Here is a 23,831-nt window from a genome sequence, read left to right on the forward strand (position 1 = left end):
AGAGCGGGGAAAGGTGGCGGCAGCCCCCTTGTTAATGGATCACACCTATCAGAGAGGAAGATGCCAGAACAGGTGGGCCTGGGCATTCCCTGGCATGGGCAAGGTCACAAAGTATTTGCTTTTTCGATCCTCTCCCGCTCTCCCTTGTACATTTCATAATCATCCATGTTTAACTAAAAGGACTTCATTGGTGGAATTTATGGCATAGAACGTTCGGGTGGGGGCAGATACTTGGGGGCGAGGAAGTTTCTATGTTGTGGTGTAGATGGGGAGGAAAGGCTTTCCTTGGATATGCCCCGATTAGCAGTCTCAATGCCTCCATGTTCTTTTTTTTAAAGTAACTTTCTCTTATAAAAGTAGTATTACCATTTTACAAACAATTTGGAAGGCTAATAATTAAAAAAAAAATTCATCCCACTGAAGAAATGCGAACTGTGAGCTTTTTGGGGTTTTCCTCAAGTCTCTTCTCACATGTAGCTGGATTTGGATCACTGGTAGAGTTTTACTTGATAGTTTTGCATCACTGTAACGGGGTTTTAAAACCTCCCCGATACTTTCCTGGAGTTCCTGCATTAAGTCTTGAGGCCAGGGATCTGGAGCACTAAGCAGCTGGGGAATGTGGAGTGAGAGAGCGCCCCAACTTTGGACTTCAGTTTCCCTGTTATGAGATGCGAGTGGAACATAAATTACCATCCAGGTTTGGTGTGTTAGGAGTTGACGTGGTTTCCTGCCCAGCAGTGGCCTACTTAAGTTTGTTCAGAGGATCCTGCAGACTGGTAAATGGAAGAGCTCAGGGCAGGGCAGGGGGCCCGGCTCAGGACTCTAGAGCAGTCCTTCTGGGGCTCTCCTGGCAGGGGCTCGAAGTGGCCACCTGCTCAGCTCCCCGCTTCCAGGTGCGTCCTCTCTGCCCCACCTAAGAGCTCGGGCCTCGGATTCCTCCTCCAGCTCCCGAGTTTCCCCCGGGGTTTTACAACCTTCGCGGGACCAATTGGGTATTCGGGGGACCCAGGCAGGGCGCAGCCCCCGGCCCCCGGAGTGGGTAGAGGGGAGGCCATCCATCTAAGGCCTGGGAGTGGGTGAAGTGAGGTGACCGCCCTCTCCCCCGGGAACCACTGGGGCCCCAGGAGTCAGCCTCCGGCAGGCCGCGCCTGGAGCCCGGGTGGGGCGTTGGACTCCGGCCCTCCTTCCTTTTTGCGGCGGCCCGGGGGCGGGGGGACGCGGCGGCGCCCATCCTGGCCCCCGTGCGGCTTCCCGGCGAGGCGGGAGGCAGCGGCGGAGGGAAGAGGGAGGAGAGCGCGGAGCCCAAGGCGTCGTCGGTGGGTGAGGAGGAGGCGCGGCAGCAGGCGGGGCTGGGGAAGCGGGATGGAGGGGCGGCGAGCGGGGGCGCTCCGACGGAGGCTGGAGGCCGAGCGGCGGGGGGCGATCGGGGGAGTCGCGGCGAGGGGGGCCCGCTTGGGGGCGGGCGGGGCGGGGCAGGGGGCGTGGCCTGCGTGCGTCCCGCCCCGCCCGCCGGGGCCGCGCGGAGGAGCGAAGATGGCCGGGTGCGCTTCGGGGAGTGAGGACGGGCCGGTAGCAGCGGCAGCAGCGGCTCCGGGGCTGTGACTGCGCGCGCGCCGGCGATGCGACCCGGGCGGCGCGGACGGGCGGCGGCGCGCGGGGTGGGCAGGTCGGCGAGCGCCGGCGCGCGAACCCCGGGCGGAGGATCCCCCGGGCGCGGCGGGCGGCTTCCCGCAGCCGCCCCCGCGCCCCGGGCGCCGGACTTTAGCGCTGGCCGAGGAGGCGGCGCGCGCGGGGCGGCCGGGCGGTGGCAGCGGGGCCCGCGCAGTCATGCCGTGGTTGAGCGGCGGGCGGCGGCGGCGGCGGGGGCAGCCGCGCGAGGTCCCGCGGGCCCCGCCGCCGCCCACGCAGCCCTCGCGGGATCCGCCAACGCCGCCCGCGCCCCCCGCCGCGGCCCCCGCGCCTCCCGCGCCAACGGCGGCGCGGGCCCGGGAGAGCGCGGAGCTACCGCTGCCCGCCGGCTGGGAGCAGGCGCGCGACTACGACGGCCGGGTCTTCTTCATCGACCACAACACGCGCCAGACGTCGTGGATCGACCCCCGCGACCGGTAAGGGAGGGCCGGGATCCGGGCGCTCCAGCCCTTGGGCCCAGGGGGAGGGTCGAGGACCCCGGGCCGCCTCCAGGTCCGGGCGAAGATCCGGACGTCCCCCCCGGGGCCCTGGCAGAGGATCGGGGCGTCCTCTCTCCCCTCCTTGGGCCCCCGGCGTGCGGAGCCCCGGCCTCCTCCCGGCCCCTGCCGCGGGGTGGGCGCTCGGACTTGGTTCCCTCACGTCGCCCGGGACCTGCGCCTGGGAGCTGGGCGCCTGGAAGTTCCTCTCGGGCTGACGGATGGTCCTCTTTTCCTTTTCCGCCGCGGCCTCGCCCAGCCCTGCCGGCCTCTGTGGCCCACCGCTTCGGCCCCTCCGGGGCCCGACGAGCTATCGTCTTGGAGCACTGGCGTGCGCCCCGGCTGCGTGGCGGGGGTTCCGTGTCTGGCGGACTCAGCCTAGTTTCCGTCCAAAGACCGATGCCAGACGCGACGCTTTAAGGAATTCCCAGTTCTTTGGAGGCTGGGGAGAGTCGGTTCTCAAACTGTGATGGTTACCCCTTAGAGCTTTACAAATCGAGTTGAAATTCTGGTTGAAATAGCCTTGCGTACTGCGGCCCGTCTGGAGTGTGATTAGACCCGTACGTAGTCTTTGGAGGAAAGGAAAAACAATAGTTGAATCTCGGGTTTCCTTTTGGTGAAATATATGAATAGGGCAGCAAGTTGTCTTATTATTCATGTAAATAAAGCCTGTGGATAAAAAACCGGATTCTTCTGAAAGCTCTACCAGATTGCATTTAATGAAGTTCAAGTAATGACGCCTTTCCATAACTTTTGACCCATTGTCTGCTGGCTTCTATGGTCCAGCTGCTCTTGGAGTGATGCATTTTTTGTGGGATTGGGAATTGTGTTGAAATTGAGTGTTTCCAGTGGCATCTGCTATCTTGTCCTTTCTAGAGTAACTTCTCCACTTTGGGTCTGAGTGCCAAAAAGGAAATACTGCAGGCTTCCCTGTGATTTCAAGACTTGGAAGGGCCCAGCCTGGTGACATGGTGCTTGCTTCCTTCTACCTGCACAGGAAAGGCAGCACTACATGGCACTGGCCTTTGGAAATAGCTTTGCAGGAGGGAAGCTGCCCAGTTACTATTTGAAGGTTTCCCTGAGTTCAAATAGCAAAAAACAGTAAGGATTCTGGTCCCCTGACCTCCACTCTGAATGTTGCAAACTTCTGGACTCAGAAACTTAGATAAATCCTGCCACAGTTTTATGGTTAAAAAGAATGCTCGGTTATTTTGAAAATCAAGTGAGATCATATTATAATTTTAACCAAAGGCTAGAGTCACAGCTGTTTGATCAGGCCTTGAATAGTTCTGGAATTGGTAAAACTGCTTGGAATGTGACGTCCTTTTATGCTGTATATCTGTTAAAAACCCAAACAACTGGAAAGTGAACCAATTGAAAATACTCTTTTGCTTAAGAAAGGCTAAGGCTCATTTTATGAGGCAATATAAAACAATTGTAACATTGAAGTGGGGATTCATGATGAAAGATACAAATGTAAGAATTGCTGTTTTACTGGTGTGACCCAGGACAAAGGTGAGCAGACCCTGCAGAAGTCAGCTGGTAGCACCTTCCTTTCCCTGTGTTTTGTACGCATTTCCTATATTCCTCTTTCCAGAAACCTGCTTATGTTACTGAATGGCAGTCTCACCCTTTTCAGACATCACTTACAAGTTTCTAGATTTTTAAAAAGTCCTGTCTTAAATGCTACAAGTGTAGCTCAAGTTGAAAATGGATATTTTACCTTTTTTGTTAAGTCAAAACGTGTATACTTTCATGAGACAATGTTTTTATAGTGAGTGAAAATTCAGCAGGGGACAGCTTGCACTTCAGCTCCCATAATACCTTGCCCGAAATATGTATGGAATGTTGCAGCAAGCCACAAACATTTAAGTGGAGTCTACGGGAGGGTGTAAATGGTGTAATAGTCATTCTTCTTCCTCTTTCAGAACAGAACCCTGCCGATTTTTATAAGGTGACCAGCTATCCTTTCAAGTTGTAATTGATTTTTACTGTATGGAAAAAACTGTGTCAGAGCACAGCATTTTCTCCATGTGCATCTGACATTAAAACCCTTTTTGAGTCTCATTCGATTCACATGACCAGAAAACGGTGTTGAAGAAATGAGAACTATCCCCAAAACAGCTTCCAAATAGAGAACTGAGAGGAAAGAGGCAAATAAATAGATTCTTGAAGAAAATGAAATTATGGAAGAATAAATGAATGTGGTAGATTAGACCTTCATCTCATATATGACTTACTAAAAATTGTAACAGCATAAAATATGCTGCTGTACGCCAAGTAACCAGGGACCAACGCTGTAAACAATCTCTTCTAGAGTTTTATAGTAATTCTGTTCAATGCTGTGTTTCACAGCATTTCGTATTGCTATCCTAGAGTGTGTTGGTATATTGTTGTAGCTGTACTTTGTCAAGTTACAACAGAGAGGTGGTAGAAGAAAACATCTTTATGGGTGTGGCTACAGATGTGTAAAAAAAGAAAAAAATCTCAGTATTTTCAAAACAGTTTTTTAGTTTGATTATGAACCCATCTTAGGTTTAAATCCCCAGTCTGTGCAGATCAGCACTGTGTGTACAGTTTTCATAGTTAGTTTTCTGGGAATCATACCCAAAATCTTTGTCAAAAAATAGATGGTTAACTCACTGTTTTTATGCTAGTAGTTTCCGTGGGTGAGTCTTACGTGGTTTATATTAGTTGCACATATATATTCTACATATGTTAACTTGGAGTTCAATGACCACTTTACAGAAACGTATTTACCATTTAGGTGGGCAATATGGTAAGAACATTTTTGTCTCCTTTGGAAAAACTTAGTGCCTTCAGTGGCTGTGTGTGTGTGTGCTTCCCGCAGGGTTGTGTTGATCTGTTTCCAGGAGCTCAGCTGAGATCGTACAACACTGGGATGCAAACCGTGAGCAGCCTAAGAATGGTGGACCATGTTGCATTTGAGGTCAAAGCAGAGTGTAAATACTCATGATGATTGTGGAAGGCCCAATGATACCATGACATAAGCTTTCAGGGACCCATTTGTTCAGGAGATGGGATTTGACCTGTGCCCCATGGAGGAGTTCTGCGGTATAGTAACAGTCCTTTGAGTAGGCTATTGCTCGAGGAGAAAACAATCCATGGTTTGGGAATTTGCCAGGCTGGAGCCACGTATAACAGAGGTAGATGACATCATTGCTACCTTCTTGGAACCTGTCCTTGGTGTTAATTAATAGGAGGTTTACTGTATTTACCACACAGAGTCCATTTCTGGATTGTATAAACTTTATGATAAACATGTAATGATATCTCAGTGTTTCTTTTTTAAAATTATGGGTAATGTTTGTCTCAACATGGGGGAGTGTCTTGCTTTTCGGGTCATGAAGGGTGGGCTCCTGGAAGGATCGTCTTCTGTTTAGATCCTCAGCAGCCGCTTGTTGGTCTGTTCTTTGTCTAGTATCTTTTTTTTTTCCTTCCTTCTTTTTCTTTCTTTTTTTTTTTTTGTTAAGAAAAGTGAATGGAAAAGTCATTCATTTCTAAAAATACCTCCCGGATGTTTGGAACTGTTTCCTTTTCTTCCTTTCTCTCTGATTTTTTAAGTGGGAATAATGTGTTTCACCTCTGGGCGTTCTACTTCATGAACCCTTGGGTCAAGTGACATGTAAAGGTTGCCTGGTGAGCTTCCTCTAGCCCAGGTCTTTTTGCTAATGGCTGCCTTTCCAATAAATTGAATAAAATTAATCTGATGAAATAAAAGCAGAGTTAAATTCTACCGAGTGCAGTTATTCCCATTTAAATCCAGTGAAATGAAGAAATATTTACAGAGATTCTTGGCCTCCTGTGTGCTGGGACATAGATGGAGACCAAGTCTTCTGTGAGATGGGAGACAGACACATGAAACGAAGACACTAATGGTCACAAGGCACCATTGTCAGGTGGTGATGGCTTCACAGGAGGGGAGGGAGGGCTCATTTGAGCCTGGGGCACCTTTATCCTCATCCATCATCTAGCTGGAGGGTTTCCTGTGCTTTCTCAGTGCTGGGGAAGGAAAGGGGGAATGGGAGAAAAGTGCTGGAGACAGGCAGTGCTGGGTGTCCCGAATAAATGAGGGGACCGGTCAATGTGACTGAGCCAGAGTCTGCATAAAGGGCGGTAAGACTTGGACAAGAGCACACACAGTGTAGGATCCCGCAGCTTCGGGGCTGGAAGAGCTAGTGCTGTCTTGTTCTGACTCTTCATTCATACTTGGGGGCCGCAGCCGAGGGGTGCGTCCTGCCAGTAGTTGGAGGGACAGGGACTTGAGGTGAATCTTCTGACCAGGAACCAGTGCTCTTTCCCATATGCCACGCATATTTAAGCATCCTGCCTCCATTCGTTTGTTCATTTGCTCATTCAGCAACCATCGCAGGCGCTCCTCCAGGGTTCAGCGCTCCAGTGGTGAGCATGTGCAGACAGTCCCGGCCTCTGTGGGCTGACCTGCGCTCGTGTCCTTCTCCCTGAGGCCTCAGCATGCTGGCTCTGCCTCCCGGTTCCTCCCTGCTCGGATGCCTTGGGTCTGCGATTATGGCAGATGTACACAGAGTGCTCACCATCTGCCAGGTGCTCTTGGCATTTGTGTGGATGCTCTTCCTGAAAGCCGGCAGTGGCTGCACGAGCTGTGGGTGGTCAGGGGATGAAACCGAGGGTGGTCAGGGGATGAAACCGAGGGCTGGGACGGTTGACTGAGTAACTTCACCCATAGCCTGCAAGGTGCAGCGTCTGCCTGATGGCAGAGTCAAGCCCAGAGCCACCATCTGTACCTGACCTGCCCTTGGCTAGGTAACTGTATGCCCTTTGCACCATGTTATAACCACCATTTATTTATTTCTTTTAAAATTTTATTTTGATATCGTTAATGTACATTTACTTGAACAGCATTATGGTTACTAGACTCCCCCTATTATCAAGTCCCGCCCACATACCGCATTACAGTCACTGTCCATCAGCATAGTAAGATGCTATAGAATCATTACTTGTCTTCTCTGTATATGCTGCCTTTTCCGTAACCACCAGTTATTTTTATCTTTCATTTGTTGTTGTTTGAAGTTTAACACCTCCCTTCCCCCATGATAGGTACAATACTAGCCCCCCAATGAAGTCCATGTCCTAGTCTCCGAAACCTATTAATAAGTTACCTTCCATGGCAAATGACACTTGTAGGTGGGATTAAGAATTTTAGGATGAGGTGATCATCTTGGATTTCCTGGTGGGACCAGTGTAATAACAGGAGTCACTGCCAGAGGGTCGCAGGAGGGTTGGAGTCAGAGGAGATGTGACAGCAGAAGCAGATGTTGGAGTCATGTGGCCATGAGCAAAGGAGTGCAGGCAACCTGTAGAAGCTGGAAGAGGCAAGGGAATGGTGTCTTCCTTAGAGCCGGCAGGTGGAGTGCAGCCCTGCAGACACCTTGATTTTAGCAGAATGAAACTGACTTTGGACTTCTGACCCCCAGGACTGTGAGATAATAAATCTGTGTCATTTAAGCCACTTGGCAATTTGTTACAGCAGCAGTGGGAAACTAATACAGCCCATGCGTTGTTTTCCCAGTGAGAAAGGGAGCATCTGGTCAGCATGGTGTCTTTGATAACAACCACAATAGCTGGCGCTTGTTGGGTGCTTAGGGGGCACCATGCTAAGCATTTTACATTCTTTTCCTCCCTGGTTCCTCACAACAGCTAGGAGTCCTCATGCCTGTGGACTGAGCCTGGAGTCTCACTCACATTAGGTACCAAGTCATATCTGATGGCCTGGTGGGCAGGGTGGATTTCTGAGAGAAGAGGCCAGTAGGAAACTATTGGAGGTTTTCATAGACGGTGACTGGCCTTGAGCTAGAGAGATCGGGACATGAGGACTGGAAAAGGCAGGGATTACATCAGAGAAATTGTGAAGGAAACAAGAAGTGCCCAGGCTCTAGCCAATTTTGAACAAGGCAGGTGCAATCAGGGTGGTGAGGCAGGGCTCAGGGGAATCTTGCTGCCCCCTGGGGGAGCAGGGCCACCCTATGGGCCAGCCCGGGGCCTTCTATTAACTCCACTCAGAAGCCTGCCTTGTTTGTGTTCCCGCTGCTGTTGATGGTGTGTGCTCAGAGCCTTGGCTACAGAGTGAAGCAGCTCGAGCCTTTCATCTTAACTCTCTCGCTGATGGGTAACATCTTTAGGGGTATCCAGCCAGGCCGGTGTTACTGAAGACCAGGGTTTCTCAGTCTTAGCGCTACTAATCTTTGGGGTTGGGTAATTCTCTGTTGTGGGACTGTCCTGTGTAGTATAGGAATTTAGCATCATCCCTGGTCTCTACCCGCTGGATGCCAGGGGAACCCTGCACCCGCATCCCGACAGTGTCTTCAGACGTTGCCAAATGTCCACTGGGGGGCAGTATGGCCTGGCTGAGAACCGCGGCACTACTTCCATCTGCCTGGTTACCACTGTGCGTTTTTAGGAGCTGAATTTGTTTCAAGCAGATTGACAGTTCGTGAGATGTTATGAAACAAAAGGTAAGATCACAAGCCCCGATTTCTGTGTTTCCATGAGGAACGGATATTAAACGTGATGCTTTGAAAAACCCTGAATTTACTACACTGCACAGACATACCAGTATATAAAACTTTGGGAATGTATTTTAGTCAGAGTATATTCTTCAATTTGTAGAATATTCTCAATCAGTGGGTAGTTACTGACTGTCAAGTGTATGTATATACCCAGGGGACCAGAAGGAAATGAATCTGCTCACATTTCAGTGCTGTGCAGCAACGCAGAGCGGGCCTGGCCTTCCAGGTGTGTGGCGGGGGTGAGTCTGCAGGATGCCCTGAGAGACTACAGGCCCTCTGTGCATGAAGGAGTGGTGAGAGGATGGCCTCTGCCTTTGCTCAGCAGCTCTAGAAAGACAGGGCAAGGCCACCTTGACAGGCTGCTTATGGAACTGTGCAATCTCCAGCATTTTCCATCTGGAGGGGCCTTTTTATTTCCTTAAAGCTCAAGGAGCTGAGGGAGAGTGAGGGAAGGAGAAAGGCGGCTGGCTGGGCCAGGCCCGTGGGGACCAGCTCTGCGCTCTGGTGGGCAGGGCCTGTGGAGGGCTGCTGCGGGGCTCTCGCACTCCCCCAGGAGACGGTGCTTCCGACGTGAGCAGGCCATTTCCAGGCCGCGTGGAGCCCTGGTGGGACACCGTGGAGCCGCTGCAGGAGATGAACGCCTTTTGCCACTTGGAACTCTGTCCCGGGGAAAGGTGCCACTCTCCCCGGGGGTGGGGGAGGGGGGACTCTGACTGTGTGGGTCAATGGCATTTGCCCTGAAAATTATCCCTGTTTAAAAAAATTGAGATACAATTCCTATGCCATAAAATGCACCATTTTAAGGTGCACAATTAAGTGTTTTTTAGTGTTTTCACAAGGTTGTGCCACGGTCACCACTGTTGAATTCCAGGACATTTTCATCAGCCCAAAAAGTGCCTCTGAGCAGACACTCCCCGTTCCCATTCCCCCTCCCCCGGCCACCAGTAGCCTGCTTCCTATCTCTGTGGCCTTGCCTCTTGCGGGCATCTCATCTGAGTTTAATTGGACTTCCTTTCGTGGTAGGCTCCTTTCACCCAGCCTAAGGTTTTCATGGCGTTCATCCATGTTGTTGGGATCTGGTGTGTGTTTCTGCTTTCGGTTTAATGCAGGGGACATGCCATCATGGGGTCCTAACCAGGGCCGCTGTGTGAACTTTGCTCACTGGAGCAGCTGGCACCCTTTAAACAAGATCAATTGAGGATCAAATAACAGAGAGGTTAGCTTTTAGGCTGTTACTTAAGCTTTAGTTTGTTACTATACCTCACCCAGGCCTTTTCCTTTTGTTTCCTGAGGTGGTTGGGGGAACGAAAAGTCTACATAAAGTAATAAGCCAGCCATGGAAAGGTTACCAGTGTGCTTCTGTGAGGCAGCCCTGACGTCAGTATGTGGAGGGTCCAGATCAGCTCCCGCCACCTGCGCCGTGCCACCGTGCAAGTCCCGGAATTTCCTCGTGGCTAGATTTCCTCATGTGTACCGTGAAAACAACAGTGCTTGTTGTTAGTCGATGAACCAGTGTTTATTAAGTGTAAACTTTCCCAAATGTGATGGGTGGCCCTAGGAGACCTTAGGACAGGACGGGTTGACAAACAGCGGCCCACAGGCGGAATCCAGCCCACCAACTGTTTTGTACAAGCTTGCAAAATAAGAGTGAGTTTTCCATTTTCAAATGGTTGAAAAGGAATAAAAAGAGTAGTATTTTATGAAATATATGTGAAATTCAAGTTTCAGCACCCATAAGTAAAGTTTTATGAGAGCATAGCCACACGTGGGTGTTTATTGGCGGGGACTGCTTTCAAGCTACCGCCACAAGGACAGAGTTGAGTTGCTGGACAAAGACCATGTGGCCCAAAAAGCTGAAAATACTTACTCTCTGGCTCTTTACAGAAGTTTGCTGACCCCTGATCTTATGAGTAATGGAACCTGATCAAGAAAACCATTGGTCAGTGGGGGTGGGGTAGGCGGCACACAGGATATGAGGACCCAAGTGGGAAGTCTAACCAACTAGAGAAGGGGTGCAGAATCATAAAAGCCAGTGGGAACCCTTAGTCAAGGAACCCCTCAGTAGGAACTTCTCTCCTTCTTCAGTAAAGGATGTTACATCTGTCAGAAGACAACCTGGGAAAGTTAGAGTAGATGATTTAAGTAGCATGCAAATTAAGACTACTTCAGATGAGAAGGCGGGAAAATGACCACTTCTAGAAAGGTTTTTCATTAAAAGTACGCATTCATTCTGGGCATCTAATGCATAGCATTGTGATTACAGTTAAGAGTATTGCATGCTCAAATTGCTTAGAGGGTAAGTCTCAACTGTTCCTCACCGCAAAAACGAAATGGTATTATGTGACGTGATGGAGGTGTTAGTGCTATGGTGACAGTCACATTGCAATATAGAAATATATCGAATCAACGCATTGTCCATCTTAAACTACATAGTGTTGTATGTCGATTACATCTCAGTAAAACTGGAAAAAACATAGAAAGCAAAGGTTTAAAGGTACAGAAAGTTCTAGTTCCTGGGAGAATGCGGGTATGGTACTGTCAATCTTTCGTGCTCCCAGGTAAATGAGTGCTGTTCCTCCCCATCCTTTATGATTCAGTGGGTCTGAAAGGCCAGTTGTCGGAATTGTGTGTGTGCACGTGTGGCTGCTCAGAACATGCAGAAGGAAAGAAGAAACCCAGCTACTGTCTACCTCTTTCCACCCGCCTTTACAGTCCTGGAGATGCAGGAAGGACTCTCTGGGATCTGTGTCATGGGGAGAGCCCTCTGTTAGCCCGTTCCCCTTCAGAGGAAACCGTGTGGCAGTCCAGCCCCAAACCACTGTCCCATTCCAGGCAACACAACACACAAAAGGAAACTGGGATGATCGCATTTGTAGAGCATTCTTCAAATAATAAAATTATAGTGCTGGAGAACAGGTTAAGTGGTTGCCGGAGGTTAGGGGTGGGGGCAGGTGTAGGTGTGGCTATGAAAGAGTGGCCCAGGGAGGCTCGTACTGGGGGAGTATTTCTGTATCTTGACTGTAAGCTACACATGGAATAAAATGGCATGGAACTACATTCTTATAGACAAATGGACACACACACACACACACAGATATACACTCATGCATGTGAATGCTGTATAAGCTCTGTGCATTGTACCAGTATCAGTTCTGGTTTGGCATGTGCTAGACTTGTGCAAGATGTGCACTTGGGGAGGCTGGGTGAAGGGTGCCCAAAACTCCCTGTACATTTCTTTGTAACTTTCTGTTAGTCTATGATTATACCAAAATAAAAAGTTAAAAAGGAAATCAGAGAATAAAGGAACCAAACAGAAATCCAGTTTTTTATTCTTAAATTTTTTTTAAGACCATGTCCTTTCTTTAACTAACTTGAGTAAATTTTACCCTGCTTTTTCTCCACAGTACCTAGCCCATAGTAGGCCCTCAGTAAATGTTTGTTGAATATAATTGTGCATGTAGAAACAAGTTTTATTTATTTATAATAATATTCTGCATTTCACTTAGTTTTTCTCACATATTCTAGAGTTCTCAAGAGCCGTCCCTCCCTGCCAGCTGTTAGACCCCCATTTTGTTGGAGTGGCCCCCTTTATCTTGACTTGGGGGATGTGACCCCCTCTACAGCCTGATTGGAGAAGTCCTGTCGCTCAAAGCCAGTGGATCTCCATTTTGGGCATTCAGCAATATTTAGAACTATTGTTGCTATTTGTATGGCTCAAACCTAATATTTGTAAATTTTTCCTACATCTCTCGGTTTTGGGCATTCATTTAGCTTTGGTCCATTTGGCAGACCTCTTTAAAGTCCTCTGAGCCTTCGTGGCAGAGTATTGGGATTCTAAAGCATTGTGGAATCATGGACCCTGGAAGATCTGACACAAGATAGAGAATCTGTGTTTGGAAACAATTAGATGCACACACACACACGGAAGCTTGCCTATGCTTTCAGGAGGATAACGGACCTCTCAAAGCCCGTCTGTGCTTCCTAGGGTCCAGGAGGCTTGGTTTGAGAAGGGCAGATGCCCCCAGAGGTGCCTGTCCCACATGCTGCGAGTGTTGGTGAGTGAATGAGGAATGAATACTCGTGTGTCTGCCATCACCAGCCTACGTATGTGGTATGGTGTCCACTGAACAGTGATTCGTGGAGAGTCTTCTGTGGTTTCTCCAACCTTTTCCCAGCCTCATACCCAACCCAGCATTGAACTGCAGTGTTCAGTCACTAGATACAATCCCTAAGGACTGGATAGGTTTCACATGAAAAGGGGAGTGGTGGGTCAACCTCAAGGACAAGATGCTAAGTGAAAGAAGCAGATACAAAAGGCAACATAGTGTCCAGAGAAGCTAAGTCATAGAGCTAGGAAGTACATGGATGGTTGCTGGGGCTGGAGGCAGGGAAGGGGAGTGGCTGTTAATGGGCACAGGGATGTACCTGGGGTGAGGAAACGTCCTAACGTGGGATTCTGTGTTGTACGACTCAGTACATTGACTAAAACCCATTGAATTGTGCACATAAAAAGGGAGGATTTTATGGTATGCAGATTATATCTCAGTAAAGTTGTTTCAAAAAAGCTTTTCAAGTGAACCCATTTCAATTCAGGCGGTGCCTTGCCTAGGTTGTTGGGCAGGCCAGGCTACTAGTTGAGACTTGGTGGCTGCTAATTGTGAAAAAGGTGTCTGGGCTTCTCAGAATGTCCATACAATCCCCAGGGACACTTACTAGGAAGCCCCACGGTAACATTGCCCAGGAGGTTTGACAGCTGTAAGGGAAGAATACCGCCATGTAACAACCTGGTGATAGTTACTCGATTAAGAATATGGTTTTCAGGAAGGAAACTACCTCTTTGAGGAGAATTTGCCTTATAGGATGACTCACTAGCCCTGCTGTTTGTTCTAGAAAAGTTGACGTGATATCTAATTGGGTGGCAGTGTTTGGAGTAAGGTAAGAGTGTAGATAAAGGACCCGTTGGTATATGGGCCTTTAAATAACAGCATTCTTAGGTTTCACACATTTTTGGAGGAACCTCCTAAAATTGTATACTATGCTTTTTGTTTCTTCCTAGACAGATTAAAATGTAACATTTTCTTGATAGTTAGGGTTTGTATAGGTGAACATGAGCATTGCTGTGTCCTGGAATGTACCACTAACCACAGGGACTTCCCGGGAGGGGTGAGCCCTGATTCTAGACAGGGCCGACCTCATTTCTGCCTCCCGGCTCCACCATTTGATGTGTGCCCTAAGGAAGGATTCGGGCTCCCTGAGCCTCAGTTTTTTCTTGTATAAAATGGGGGCACTTATTTCTAGTGCACAGTAGACACATTTTAGTTACTCTTGTGGTCATGTTAGTCATTCAGTTTTGAGATTCTTCAGTGTCTTTTTTCTTCTGCCTGTCAGAATTCCCTCCATTATGTCACTGCTGCTTCTGAGTTGCCTCCTCGTCTTCCTCATAGTTGTGCAGTGCTGGGGACCCACCAGGGTAAAGACAAGGGACTCAGAGTTCATGGTAACTATTTTTCCTCTCTGCTTGGAGCTGTTCTTTGCATTCTCTTGTTTTCATTGGTTGGCTGAGAGAAGTTGCTGGAAATGAAAGTGCCCAAAGCTGTAAAAGAGTTAACAGATTAGAGCAGAACCATCAAAACCTTTTTTTGGTGAAGGGGTAAAGGCCTAGGGAATCCATATTTTAGGCTTTGCAGCTTTGCAGGCCTTAGGGTGTCTGTTGCAACTGCTCCACTCTGCTTTTGCAGCTCAAAAGCTGCCAGAGATAATACGTAAATGTGAATGGGCCTGGCTGTGTTCTGATAAAACTTTATTTATAAAGGTAGGAGGCAGGCCAGACTTGGCTCACAAGCCCTAGTTTGCCAACCTGTGATCAATGTCATGCTTGTCTGTGAGGCATGTTAACACAACCAAAGCTTTCACATCTTCAACTTTCATTATTGTTGTATTAGCTTGAATACAGATCTGAAAATACTCCAGATGTATATAGAATTACTGATTTCTGGGTACAGATGTCGTCTTGTTCTGGAACTTGGTATTTGTGGCACTTGGTGATGTTAGAGACTTTTTAAAAAGTCACATCACATGATTAGACCTTGTTCCATAATTAATAGTGAACACTTAATTTTGGACAGATATTAAGAATAGAAGTAGTTGATTCAAGGTCAAGATCTTTAGCTACATTTTCTCAGTAACCTTGTGCACTATCTATGAGACAGTTTTCATATGTGTATTAACAGCTTCTGGGTGTACATTTGAATGCACAGATAAACTTATTTTGGGGATGAGGTTAAGTTTTTACCCAAGTTGCTGTGCTGATTGGGCCTTGGAAGGAAACTCAGAGCACATGTCAATACTGACAGCCCTGGACAGTCCTTGTTTGCAGGGGATTCATAGGCCAGTGGTGGGAGGTGGAAAAGTGGGTGAAGCAGGGTTAGAGAGAGGCAGTGAAAAACAGTTAGCAGTCACTTCCACAGTTAGCTTAGATGTTTTCCTAGCAGCGTGTGCCCAAAGCTGTAAGAGATAGTCCCACCCTTAAGGTAGCTAATTTCGCTAAAACAGGGCTTGTCAGGGAGGGGCAGCTTTGCCTCCCACGGAACATGTGGCAGTGTCTGGAGACCTCTTTGGTTGTCACAGCTTGTGGGTAAGTGCTGGTACTGGCATTTAGTGAGCAGAGCCCAGGGCTGCTGCTCCATATCCTACAGTGCACAGGATGGCCCACAACGAAGGGTGGTCCAGCGCATTTGTGAATAGAGCTGAGCTGAGAATCTGTGCTAGGGGTACACTGAGGAGCCATTCTCAGATGGTCCTTGCCCCTGGGGAACTTACACTGCAGTGGTAGCAAATGGCCCTAACCGACCATGTCAGTACTCAATGGGGAGAAACTCCAGCAGGGTGAAGTGGCCGGGCAGTGTGGCTAGTTTGTGTAGGGTGCTGGGAGGCCTTGCTGTTAAGGGGTCTCAAAGGGGGCCTTTGAGCAGTGGCTGTAGGAGATGAGGAGGAAGTCTGATGTATCTGGGGACTGAGGCTTTCAGGGAGAAGAAAGCGCAGGTGCTGAGGCAGAAGCCTTGGGGGACTGTGGTTGGGGCGAGGTGGCCCCTGAAGGGCCTGTGGGCCATTGTGAGGACTCTGGTTGTGACCCTGAGCAGGTGGGGGAGCCATTTTCTTGGGAGACTTCCCATATTATTGGGGTCTCTCTGCTGTGGGGAGACGAGGAGAGCAGGAGCCGAAACAAGGAGACGGCGGGGGGTTGGGTGCGGGGAGATGGCGGCCATCCCCAGGGCCAGGAGATGGTGGCTCAGACCCGGACGTGGTAGCAGGGGCACTCCCAGACCTAGATATACGCGGTTTCTTCAGGACCTGGACTCCAAGTTGCCTGGAGGCCCTTCCTTAGACTCCCCGCTGCCTGGGGAATATATCCGGGGCTTTGCCAGGTGGAGAGCACACGGTCACGTAGGCTCAGCATGGGGATGGGCCTTTTCCTGGCTGTTCCTCGGCTTTGCGGCTGGGCCGGGAGGGGTTCACAGAGCAGGGAGTGCTGTACGGGGGGTGCACGTGTTCTTGTTCTAGTGGTCGAGCTATGCGTGTCCTTAAAGAGTATGTCTGTAGAGAAGATTTATATATGCTCTTGGAATGCCCATAAATTCTTGTGTTTAGAAAGTGATTTTTTTGTTGTTATTACTGAAAAAATAGGTGTGGGCTCTTGCTTTCTAATGGTTGGGTGGTTTGGGATTGAAAGTGATAAGGCTTAAGCCCAGGCCACCAGCTCTGTGGAGCCTTGTCACGCTGTGACTTTCCTTCAGATGCACTATGGCACCCTTTCATTTGCCATAGACAGGCTGCTTCAGAAGGCATCTCTCGGCTAGATCATTCTGTGATTGATCTGGCCCAGGCTAACCCAAGATTGTCATCTTGTTAATCTCAGTATTAAGAGCCAAGACACCAGAAACCAAGCCCTCCCCTCTCCAATATCATAAACCTCCAAGATGTTACCATGCAGATGGCATATTGACAAAAATGTCACGGATTACCAAGAGTAGCTTCTTGCATTCACATGTACTTAGGGGAGGGACAGAGGAACATTTGCATTTTAAGTGCCACCACGGTGGCCAGAACCAATGATTTCTGTTTGAGCAACTTTCAACACTGAGCTCTCTGTTGGAGCTTTAGACATTTACTTTCAATTTCAAAATAAGAACTTACAGACTTATTATGCCTTTGAAAGTATTGATAGAACTTTCTCATATGCCATTTGTCACTCAGCTCCTTAAAAAATATGGATTGCAATCAAGTTGTATATAAATATGCAACTGATAAAATTCTTGTTTTTCCTGAGCCTTTGTCAGCACGTCAGTTTTTAAATCTAGTGCCAGTTCAGTAAATATTTGGAATCCACAGTCTGCATTTCCTTCACATGGGCTAGTTTTTATCTTGTAATGTAGAGAAACAGCATTTCCTTCCCTTCTGTTTCTGGAGAGTAATAGCCTCACTTTCAGTGGTTGAAGTAGATGTCATCCCTTTTTATCCCTGGAGAAAATAATACCCTAGCATGTCACTTCGGGGACAAATGCTCCTTTTATCATTATGGGGGTTATAAAACCCTGGGGATTAATCCCAGTCAGGTGGTAGGATAGGAGGAGGAGCTAAGCTGGTTCTTCCACCGTCTTGAGCTGCAAGATTAGTTTGTGGAACGCTCGCCAAACTCATGGGTAGTTCAAAGACAACTTGGATTCCCCAGGAGCTAGTCATTGTCAGTGGTGAGCTCTTCATTAAAGGTGTAACCGAGAAAGCAAGCATGCCTGTGCATCTCTCCTTTCCCGGGGCCTTCTTGTGTGTCCCTGGTGTCTGGTTGCTCCACCTCTCTTCCCAGAGTTCAACAAGGTGACTTGGCGTTTTCCAAACTACTAAAATAAAGGAAAACTGGGAGATTTTTCGAGGAAGCAAACCAATGACATAATGGTACCACAGGCATATGAGTTACTGAAATTAGTTTTGTGAAGCAGTTGGCTGGTAATGTTTGCAAAGCTGGAGGTGTAAGAAGTGGTTGGGGTTTTTTTCTCATCAGAAAGGTAGGTAGCCCTGTATTAAACTTAACTGTTCTTGTATTAATTAATGGGCTTTGAGGAAACTGAAATTCTTTTTCCCTCCCAGGAAAGTAAAGGTGATATAGAAGTGTGACCTTTAGGCCACTGTTCTTTTGATAATTAGGCCTTATACTTACTGGAAAGATGGGATCAAAGTCAGAATTCTCTGGAAGCAAGGAAAAGAAAGTACTGGAGAAACTATCAGTTGTAGCACAGTTTGTTTGTAAAGGAGCATAGGAATATCATGTGCAGTGGCCCCATGGTAACTAGCTCCACTCTAGCCGGATTGTGTAATAAGACAGTGTCCTACAATCTCCGCTCAAGATTAATAAAGCCAGCTTTCTAAAGACCTATAGGAGCTCTCTACAGTGCCAGAATTGGAGCATCAAAGGCTTGAAGCTATGGGCATCATTTCTGTTTTGAGGTGGCCTTGCTCCTTGGGTTCCCGTAGGAATCACAGACTAAATGTTGGCTGGCAGCAGGCAGGTGGCCAGATCCTTTCTGCCCAGCGGCATCTCTAGCCGGGTGCTCAGCCAGCTCTGAGTTAGATCATCGCCCTTTTGCTGAGCTGGCCTGGGCCGCAGCTGCCCTTTCACCGACGCCTTTGCTGCTTGTCAGCTCTCAGGAGAGCCCACTAGCATCGCCCTGCTTTTGTGCTCCTCCTGAGCACATCACGCTCCCTGGGTCCCAAGGCAAGGACGCCTCTCCACTTCGTCTTCATTTATGTGGACGTGGTTTGGAACCTACACACTGTCCTAGTTATGTTGCTCTTGACTGCCTTGTAGTTGTAATTTTGGTCATTTCCATGGTTTTTCTGAGTGTTACACATCTGTTTATGTTGTTCTAAAATGCATAGGTTTTTTTTAGAGAGAAGCAGGGACAGCATATTAGACTCTCTACCCATGATAGTGTAGCATCAGGTAAAACCCTGAGAGCTTAGCCACAGAAATGCTCTTGTTTTTATATTAAGGTTGCATGTATATATACATGGCATCCTAACCGGCTGCTTTTCGATCATAGATGCATGTAAGATTAACCTGGGGAGCTATTGTATTTGTGTGTATTTGCATTTGTAAACACACATCCACAGAACACACATCCACAGCCATAAAGCCTCACCCCAGGAGATTCTGCTCAGCAGGGCCCAGGAAGCCCCCGATACCTATTTTTCTCTCATTTAAAGATTGAGATAAAAGTCACATAACATGAAATTAACTACTAACCAGTATTACTTCAATGGCATTTAATACACTCACACTGTTATGCAACCACCACCTCTGTCTAGTTCCAGAACATTTCCACCACCGCAAAGAAAACCTTGTACCATTAAGCCACCAGTCCCCATTCCTCCTTCCCTTGTAGTTCCGGGCAACCACCAATCTGCTTTCTGTCTCTGTGGTTTGCCAGTTTTTGGACATTTCATATAAACAGAATCATAGAATGTATGGTGTCTTTTGTCTAGCATAATGTTTTCAAGGTTCATCCATGTTGTAGCACGTATCAGGGCTTCATTCTATTTTATGGCCCAGTACATCCCACTGTATGGTGGAGCACACTGTGTTGATCCCTTTATTCGTTGATGGGTGTTTGCACTGTGTCCGTCTTTGGCTGTGTGAGTGGTGCTGCAGTGAACGTCCATGTACATGTATCTGTTTGAATACCTGCTTTCAGTATTCTCGGGTACATACATACCCAGGGATGGAATTGCTGGGTCATATGGCAACTCTATTTTTAACTTTCTGAGGACCCACCAAACTGTTTCTTCCACAGCGGCTGAACCATTTTACATTCCTGCCAGCAATGTATAAAGGTTACAGTTCCTCTGCATCCTCACCAATAGTTATTTTCTGGCCTTTGATTTGACTTTTTAAAACACGGCTATCCTTGTAGGCATGAAGGAGTATCTTACTGTCGTTTTGATGTGCATTTCCTTAGTGACTAATGATGGTGGACAGCTGTTCATGTACTTTTTGGTCATTTGTATATCTTGGAGAAATATCTATTTAAGCCCTTTGCCCATTTTTACACTGAGTTGTTTGCCTTTTTGTTATTGAGTTTTAGGAGTTATTTATATATTCTGGATACTGGACCCTTATGAGATAAGCAATTTTTAATTAGTGTCCATTTTTGAAAAGTTTTCCTGGTGGGTTCAGTTAGCAGCTGGGCTTAAGAACCATTGAACTGGACCAGTGATTCTTAGGTCTTCCTGCAAAACACCTGGAAAGCTTTCTTCAAACAAACAGAAAATGCAGCCCCAATTACCCTCAGGTCACCCAGGGGTCCTGATGAAGCTCCCTCCCTGCCAAAACTAACAGCTGTGTGGTGAAGCAGGTTTAGCTAAGGTGACTGGCGACCTAACTGAGTGGGCAGGTATCAAAACAGAGAACCCCGCAGTTCCATGGAGAACCAGGCAGCATCAGCTCCCTGCCCGCCCCCAGAATGTCTGTGCAGAGCATTTGATTAAATGTGCAGCAGGCTGCCTTTGTCATACCCACTGGCATTATAGGATGGCCCGGCCCCCTCAAAGTACCATAAGACTCGCCATGTTGCCAGGCCTCTCAGGAGGTGCATCCTGTCTGCGTCTGTCTTCTGTGCCTATGGGCAGGGCGCCCTGCGTTTGCTGCAAGATGTGGAGCTGGGCCTGAGCTACTTTTTGGTTTCCTCTGCGGAAGAGAGCGCTATTGGTGCTTGCTTATAGCATCGCTTGAATCCTGTGACTGTGGACGAATGTGGTGTTCCACTCCCAAGAAAGATACTGTCAGCCTGTTTTCCCCTACCTTGTGTACCCTTAATTCCAAAGGATGGCTCACGGTTTGGCTCAAAACCGAGCAGGTGGGATGGTCCTGGGGCAGTTGGTGGAGCTTCCCAGTGAAAGATGGTCTCATCTGGTGGGAAGCTGGCGCAGGGGCAGGTGAGGCTCCCGGGTACCCTCCGCCTCCTAGGAACCCCTCTGAGAAAAGGCCTCCCGTTCCCCTGGTGGCGAGCCGGCCCTTGCCACCCCATGCCTTCTGTGCTGTGCGTGCCTCTCCCTCCATCCTTCCCCGCTACTCCCTTCCCACCTCTCCCGCTGGGCCAAAGGGACTGATTTCCCCACAGACTTCGGGAACAACGGAGGGACTCCTAAGATCGGCTTTTGGTGGGTGGGAAAAGAGGAGAAGGCCACCTCAAAGGGCATCAGTTCCCCCAAAGAGTATGTGCTTGATTAAACTGCAAGTTAGGGAGAAAGGGGTTTTGCTGGGCAGTTTTATAGGCTTGCTGTACTTAGGTGCTGCGTCATGTTGTGTTCAACTGGAGAGAGAGAAAGTAGAGCAGCATCTGTTTGGAATAATCTGGTCAGCCCTGCATCTCATGCTCAGCACGTGCTCGCTGAGTGGGTCTTAAAAATCCATTACTATTTTAGAGCCACTGTTTCCCCCCGAAAAAGGTGGAGCTGACTCCAGGGTAAGTGTTGCTCTTTACCGTTGACGGTGTGCAGACACATAGCATCATGAAATGTTTGGACTAAATGTGGACTAAATAGTCCACATGTTTGGTTGGCACACTGCTTTTCTCTCCTCTTTGCTAGACATGTACTCTTTGGGGCTTGCCCCTGTCTCTCTTTTCCCAGAGGTATCCCTGCACTCGGCAGGTGGCAGTACCCTCACCCACCCCTGGGTGGGTGGCTAAATATTTATTTTATTACACTTGTGGAGGTATTTCAAATATTCAAGGTGGCATTCTCAGTTTGAAAAGCAGATGCTGGTTAAAATAACAGATCATGTGCTCCCCATATATGGTTCCTGCCTCTGCCTGCATACCATCTTCTCTCTCCATGGAAACGCCATGCACACGAGAGACAGGTGACTGTTTACCTGTGAGCATCACTTACACAGGTTGTCCCAACCCAGACTTCAAGTTATAGTTATCTGAAGAGCATTGAAAAACCAGTACTGCCATGCTCCACTACAAATCAGTTAAAGCCAGCTTCCTGGGTGAATCCCAATTTCCCCGGGGGTTCCACTGTCTCGTGGGACTCGATCTTGTTCACGGCAGTGAATGAATATTTGTTGATGATTTCGACCTCTTTATGAAACATGGACAGGTAAGCCTTGATCCTGGAAACCAGAAACACCGAGGTTTGTAAGGGGGAAGGAGGGGTCAGATAGCTGTAAATGCCATTGTAATGCTGTTTTGGAGCCCTGAAGAGGGAGATAAGGATTTGCTCTTCTGCTGACCGTGCACATAATTCATGTGTATGTTGAATCCTGTCTTCCTCTGAGCTTCCTTAGTTCTCCGTGTCCCCAGCATGGAGGGGCTTGTCGGCTAGTGGGGATTTGTTATTTATTTGCTCCCCTGCTGAGCTGAATTCCTTGAGGTTAACTCCTGGCACCCAGCATGTCAGGTAGCTTTCCCGCAGTGAATATTGAAACAAATGAATGGCACTTTATAGTTTCCTAGGGCTGCTCCGAGGGTGGGGTCCCCAAGCTCTCGCCTCCTCAGCTAACATTACGTGCCCGAGACCGTGAGCATCATTCACACCAAGCTCTGTGCGTGCCTGTGCTTGGCAGGTGCTCCCTGTGCACACCATCTGTTTGCTGGGCTGGTCCCTGGGGAAGACTTCCCAGCTCTGCGCCTCAGCTTGCTGTGGTGATGACAGACATCCACGCCCACCGTGGCTGGGCCGCCAACCGAATGGCCAGCTGTCAGAGGTAACGGGGTGGTGGGGACTGGCAAGTTAGCGAGTGGCCCCTTCTAAAGGGGATGGCCCTAATCAGCTTTAGCCACTTTTTGTCTTTGGGGACTATAATCCCTGTTTGCTAGCTCTTCTGATTTTCAAGAGAGAAATCCAAGTGTTTGAAATGACATCTCCTGGGTTTAAATGTTGGCAACCTGTTGGGGTTTTCGTAGTAGAACACTCTGGGTGCCAGCACTGCGGACCAGACAGGACACATATGCAAACCACGTTGGCCTCCGAGCAGCCTTGGAGCTGCCACCTGCCCTGCCCTTCTTAGGCCGAGAGAAGCAGGGACCTGGAGGACTTCGGTGGTGGCCACACTTGTCTGCGGGGAATGTGGGAAGAGGAGACGAGAGGAGAGGAGGCCCTGTAGGATTCTAGGTAAACTCTCCCTTTTAAAAATGGCTTATTTTATTTCACCACAACCCCACCTAGCCCTCTACCTACAAGGACTGCAGTGTTTTGGTGTCTTCTATAGTCTTTTTTCTTTTCATAAACAAAGGAGCGAAAACTCCTTTGTTCATATATTTTTTCGCAATTTTATAGGAATTGCATAGCAACCCTTGCTCCTTGCCCGGAGTAACCAGAGCACTTCCAAGCTATTACGTGTCTCATTAGACACGCTTCAGAACTTATCCCTGGTGGGCCCATGAGGGTGGGCGTCTGTTTGGGTTTGACCCCCTTGGTCCACAGCGCCCAGGCAGAGCCTGGCAGGCGGTAGGTACTCAGGTGAGTCACTGCTGAACGAGTGGCTCCCATCCTCACCGTTGGCCGTTTGGTGTGTCCCCTTTCTCCTGTTGTTGCAGATAGCACTGTGAGGCACCTCCTTGTACATTAAGCACTTTACTTATTTTAGACAGTTTTCATAGGTGGCATTTGGGGCTGGGTAATCCTCTGTGGAGGGCCATTCTGTGCACTGCAGGGTGTCGAGCAGCCTCTCTGGCCTCCACCCACCCGATGCCAGTACCAGCCCTTCCCCTCCACAGTTTGTGACAATTAAAAATGTCCCCACACCCCATCAGCTGTCCCCAGGAGGCACAATGGCCCCTGGTTGAGACTCACTGTGCGAGTGTCAGTGTGTTTTAAGACTTTAAACCTTACAGCGTGTGCTGCTTAGAGAACCCCTTTCCGTGAGGCGTTTGCCCCTCTCAGAGCCTCCTCTGGCTCACCCCGTCCTCCCCTGGGAGAGCAGCGTCTTCCTGCAGCCCTCTGGCTGTCTGCACTGCTGTCCGCCAGAACAGCTGGGATGAAGGCAGTAGTCAGTGTCTGTCCTGTCCGGCATGGCAGCCACTAGCTACATATGTTTCTTGAG

General features: G+C 48.8%; 1 protein-coding gene across 1 annotated transcript in view; it reads left to right on the forward strand.

The window, feature by feature from the left end:
* Window positions 1-1,506: 1,506 nt before the first annotated feature.
* Window positions 1,507-23,831, forward strand: part of WWC3 (WWC family member 3) — a 107,825-nt gene continuing 85,500 nt past the window's right edge. Inside the window, 1 exon segment of the mRNA XM_037013425.2 lies at window positions 1,507-2,105. Coding sequence (XP_036869320.2) covers window positions 1,828-2,105 — 278 coding nt within the window. The 5' untranslated portion in view covers window positions 1,507-1,827.

Source organism: Manis javanica, chromosome X (genome assembly GCF_040802235.1).
Source record: "Manis javanica isolate MJ-LG chromosome X, MJ_LKY, whole genome shotgun sequence".
NCBI classification, from domain to species: Eukaryota; Metazoa; Chordata; class Mammalia; order Pholidota; family Manidae; genus Manis; species Manis javanica.